General features: G+C 31.1%; 1 protein-coding gene across 1 annotated transcript; it reads right to left on the bottom strand.

Moving 5' to 3' along the window:
- Window positions 1-3,146: 3,146 nt before the first annotated feature.
- Window positions 3,147-5,050, bottom strand: LOC132046011 (uncharacterized). Its single transcript, XM_059436563.1, has 2 exons — window positions 4,424-5,050; window positions 3,147-3,365 (listed from the first exon to the last, which is right to left on the bottom strand). Exons 1-2 carry the CDS (start codon window positions 5,048-5,050, stop codon window positions 3,279-3,281), a joined length of 714 nt encoding a protein of 237 aa, XP_059292546.1. The 3' UTR covers window positions 3,147-3,278.
- Between the last annotated feature and the right edge of the window lie 297 nt (window positions 5,051-5,347).

The raw sequence follows: 5,347 nt of genomic DNA on the forward strand, positions 1-5,347 counted from the left end.
TTGAAGAAATTACAATCCAAATCCAATCCAAATAAGTTCGGATTGGATTGGATATTTTAAGTTCGGTTTCGGATTATATATTTGGATATTTCGAATTTTCGGATTTGATTCCGAGACTTAAGGCAAACTTATTAGGAACAATATTATGTGTTAGTTTGGAGGTAAATCTAAATCTTAATTGATGAAAAGTGCCTTCGGGCTTCAAATTAGGATTAAAAAATTGAAGTCACACGCAGTAAATCCATACCAAATAAAAACACATTGGGAAAAGTGAAAATGAACAAAATAAAATCTAAGTAGTCATTTGGAAAAATAACAAAGAACTTTGGATTAAGAAGGTGACACTTGAGACTTTGAGACTTGAGAATAAGAAAAACTATATTATATTTGATTTAGTAGAGAATTGTATATTGGACTTAATATTTTAATGGGTAGAGCCTTAGGATTTAATCTTTTTTTCGAGCGCCGTTAGAAACGAAAATTATTCGTTACAACATATGATATAGGTAGGGCTAGATAAAAGGTATAAAAATTTCGGATTTTCGGATAGGGAAAACTACGTATATATACATGTTAAGGAGAAATATTTACGGAACATGACGATAGTTTTCCTTATTTACAAAACATAACGATATTTTACGAAACATGACGGATTTTCATATATTTTTTGTTTTTTATTTTATTTTAAAAAAAAACATTAAAAAATTAATTTTATTTTAAAAAACAATTTTATGTTTTTTATAATTTTTTTTTTTTTTTGCTCAAAGGCTTAAAAAATTACATCAAATTTTTGTGTATGAAAGCTGTATGAAATGTGCATGTGTAAGCGAAATTTTTAATATAGTTTTTAATACACAAAGTGTGAATGAAATTCTAAGTCTTGAGCGAGATATACACATTTCATACCATTCTCATACATAAAATTTTGAGCGTAACGTTTAAGCCTTGATCGAGATATACACATTTCATACGTTTTTCATACACAAAATTTGAGTGAATTTTTTAAGCCTTGCAAGATATACACATTTCATGCACAAAAATTTAAGCGATTATTTTAAGTCTTGAATGTTGTATTAAAGTTGTATACAATGTTGTTGTAGTTGTATTAATTTTAGAGAAATCTAACATGAACTTTATACATGAAAATGTGCGCGAAATTCTAAGCCTTGAGCGAGATATAAATTTCATACCGTTTTCATACATACAATTTTGAGGTGATTTTTTAAGCCTTGAACGAAATATACACATTTTATACAGTTTTCATATCGTTTTCATACACTAAATTTTGAACGAACTTTTTAAGCCTTGACTGAGATATACACATTTCATACATAAATTTTTGAGCGAAAAAAATAAAAAAATAAAAAATAAAAAAATATTTTTTAAAAAAATAAATAAAATAATTTAAAATAAATTTTTTTTTTTTTAAAATATGTTTGATATAGGGTTTGTAATGTTATGTTTTGTAAATAGAAAACTATCGTTACGTTTCGTAAATATTTTTCCTTAATATGTATATATACGTAATTCAGGATATCCAAAAATCCATAGTACTAAATCCATATCTAATCCGAAAACCATAAATTTTAAAAATAAAATCCGAAGTCCAATCCATAATCCAAATATCCAAATCAAATATTAAAAAGTAATTTCAAATATAATCTAAAGCCCAAATGTTCAAACCTAATATGGAGTGCTATGCATGAATAAACGGGTCCTGAATAATGACCAGTCAAATTGTCCTCTTCTATCTGAAATTATTAAAGTTCAATTCCATATTAAATTTTAAGTTTAACGTTAAATAATAAACTAAATTAATACTAATAAACAAATATAAATGAGGTGTGCACTCAAAAAAAAAAAAAATCTTGAATTTGTTGTTCCGAAATTACGAATTAGACCGTAAAAATATAAAATGGTTGGATGCACAACTCAAATTAGAAATTGCAGACTGCCATGATTGAACTAAAAACAAACCTGAATCAATAATTGGCGTGTGTCCACTATTCTATCTGCCCCTCTTGTCCCTATGCTATCTTTAATTTCCATGAATAAGTTAGAAATCGTGAAGCCAAATAATGTTAGCTTTTATCATGTTAGCTCAACCTGACTAGTTACAATTCGAAAAAGGCTAAAAAATTTCCTTAACCTATTAGAAAAGATTTTAAAATGTCGTCCTTCCGCTATTGAATCAAATTATGAAGTATTATATTCACCAATTTCCTCATTGTGCAGTCTCAATGATGGGGTCCACATCGTTTTTCTCCTGGAATACTGCATTTCAAATTTCAGGTTCCAATTAATACTCCCATATTATTTATTGCAAAAATCAGCCAATGTCTTGCCAGCTAATTTGGATTGGAAAACATCTACAAACCCCTAGCTTAATTATAAGAATATTTGTTTATTTGTCGCATAATGAGGCGAATTTGCAACTCCGCTTAGCCAGCAAATTAACTTTAGTTAGCACAGAAGTATGGATTGATTACGGGCTAGCTCGAGCTTACTCAACTTTCAATGGCCATTCATGTACAACGATTACATTGTTTCAGTATTGGTTTGACTTTCACAGCTACAACACGTACATTTGAGCACAAGCACAAATTAAACTTTTTCAAGCTTAAAAATAATCGAGACAAATGGGTTTTTTGAAGCTTCATCTGTGAATAAAATAATTCTCTTCAAATAATTTATGCAGTCTATAATGTTGGAGATGGTCGAAGAATGTCTAAATTCGATAATATGCTTGAGATGAAATATTACTCCCTCCTCCTTCCTCTTTTTATTTCTTCTTATGGCATACGTAAACTGTAGTACTCTGTGCATAACACAAAATATACATAATGCAAAAACAAAAGAAATCTTAGCCTATCCATTAGAAGGTATCCAGGGCAAAATTAAATATCACGTAATGGAAGCAAATTTGTAATTCTGCTGTCAACAAGAACTTTATGATATGTCAATTAAGCACGAAATAACTGCTAACTTGAATTGCTTTTACTACTTTGTTTGATAGAGACGACTTGTATGGCTGAGGAAATCCGTTCAAATTATTTGTGCTTCTTTCATAATGTTGGATATGCATATGGCTAAAAATTAATCTTTAAATGTAAGATATGCTTGAGAATAGAACGTACCAAAAACAATTTCAAACCAGATAAAGTAAGATTTTGTAATCATAATCAACGATAGCGGGAAATGAAACAAAAGAAAACCATTAAAAGGCAATTGACTAAACTGAAACATCCAAATCCATTGATATGTCTAATAATGACTAGCTATTTCTCCGCCTTTACGCTGCTCATCATGAAAAGACTTGTCAGAACTGCTTTCGACTCGAATGATAATTTCAGCAACTTCAGCGCCTGCAAAACGAGCAGGAATTTTCTAAAGTAAGAATGTTGTCCAAGAAATAAAAAGTACATTATGTCAAAGAAAAGGTTGCAGATGCAGGATTAAACTGTACCATGGCGATGTTACGATAATATTGTTATCGGCACTAATAAAAGTGGCGATTGGGATCGGATCATCCATCCTAATAGATGTGGTATTTTTCGTTTTCCGATAATCAACTTGACTCATCTATGAAACTAAATTAAATAAGATAAGATAAATTTAATATTAAAAAATTATACGAAAAATACTAGTAATGAGTAATAATTCTGTTACGTGAAAAAGATCCAATAATACATTCTAACATATCGGTCATAGATCACATAATTTAAATCTCAAAAAATAAAAAATACCACATAAATCTGACAAGAAATACATTGTATAAACGATTTAAGTGTTTTACATATATACAGATGTATGTCCCAAAAATAGTGATTCTTTCTATCAAACAACCTACTCCCTCCGTCTCAAATTATTTGTCGTTGTTATTAAAAATAATTATTTCAAATAATTTGTCATTTTAGGAGTTCAAAGCACAATTAATTATATTTTTTCCATCTCAAATTATTTGTCGTGTTTACTCAAAATAGTTATTTCAAATTATTTGTCCTTTTAGATGTTCAAGGCACAATTAATTATTTTTTCCCTTTTTACCAATAGTAGAATTTTATCATTAATAAAGATAATACATAAATAGAGTAAACATTTAATGTAGAGAGATTAGAACTTAGACATTAATAAGGTAAAGTTAGTCAAATATGGTTTCTAATTGTAATACTCCCTCCGAATCAAAAAGAGCTTTAGGCGAACTAAACGATTGACTAGAATCAATTACCTCAAAAATCTCAAGAGCTACGACGAAATATTAGAATATCTACGACCGGAAGAGACAACTAGATAACTATGAAACAACTCGAGATTTATCATATCCTATCTTTTACTAGGTATACAAGAAAATAGCAGTTCCATTCTATACCGAGATTGGTAAGAACAGATGCATATAAAATAAATCCAAATAAAAGTGATTTACCTCTTCCTTTCCAAAATGTACAACTTCCTCGTGCAGTGCATCAAAATCCTTGATATTAAAGTACTCTGTAAGACTGGTAATGCTTGATACGACGGACCCGGGCTTAACTACCAAGTCATCCATCACCATGTATTTCACCATATCCTTCACAAAACCCCCTGTTGCTACCTTCCCAGGTGGAGCAACATACGTCATCGTATCTGACATTTGTAAGTTACAAGTACCTGACATTTGTAAGTCACAATCTGGATCTGGACAGCGAGCGCTAGAGTCATCGGTGACATAAGAGTCGTGGGGGGGAAAACGTGGACATTGATAAATAGCCATAGACGGAGCGTCATTAAGCAATAGAGGAACTGAAGAGATTCTAAAAGGACACTTGGGTTGTAAAATACTATCCTTCCACTGAATATGGGAGTCATTCAGATTCTCTACGCTTTGGTAGATGTTATGCAAGCACCCATTCATTCCTTTCTCCTTAAGGAGCCTAGTGACAGTGCCCACTGGCAACGAGAGAATGTGAAAGAGGAAATCAACAAAATCCTTATCAACCTCAGCAAATAGTAGTTTTTTAGCCTTGGTGTCAATCAGAAGCTTCAAGCTCAATTTGGTCTCAGCCGTAGCCATTTCGTTAGTGTTTAATTAGAACACTCAGGCAATTTTCTTAAGATAAGGACCTACGCTTAAATAGTGTCGCTTGCTTCATCATTTTAATAAAGTAGTCTAGCAGTCACCAAAGACTTGCGAGGGGACCCAATCCCAACCACATCTCAATAGATCAACCTTACACATTGGCTCCGTACAGTTTAGTAAAGCAAGAAAGTTGCTTCAATAATTCTCACTGTCCGCTTTTTCTCATTTCCCTTCTTTGCATTACTACGTAAACTTTGGCAGTACAATTATTTTTGCCAAAGCTAGAGGGGA

Source organism: Lycium ferocissimum, unplaced genomic scaffold (assembly GCF_029784015.1).
Source record: "Lycium ferocissimum isolate CSIRO_LF1 unplaced genomic scaffold, AGI_CSIRO_Lferr_CH_V1 ctg8990, whole genome shotgun sequence".
Classification (NCBI taxonomy): domain Eukaryota; kingdom Viridiplantae; phylum Streptophyta; class Magnoliopsida; order Solanales; family Solanaceae; genus Lycium; species Lycium ferocissimum.

What these genes read in the sequence shown, in the direction of transcription:
- LOC132046011 (XM_059436563.1), bottom strand. Translation starts at nt 5,050, where the DNA reads ATGGCTACGGCTGAGACCAAATTGAGCTTGAAGCTTCTGATTGACACC. An exon ending in TACATTTTGGAAAGGAAGAG is followed by an intron (nt 3,366 to 4,423) that starts GTAAATCACTTT and finishes CTCGTTTTGCAG; the next exon opens with GCGCTGAAGTTGCTGAAATT.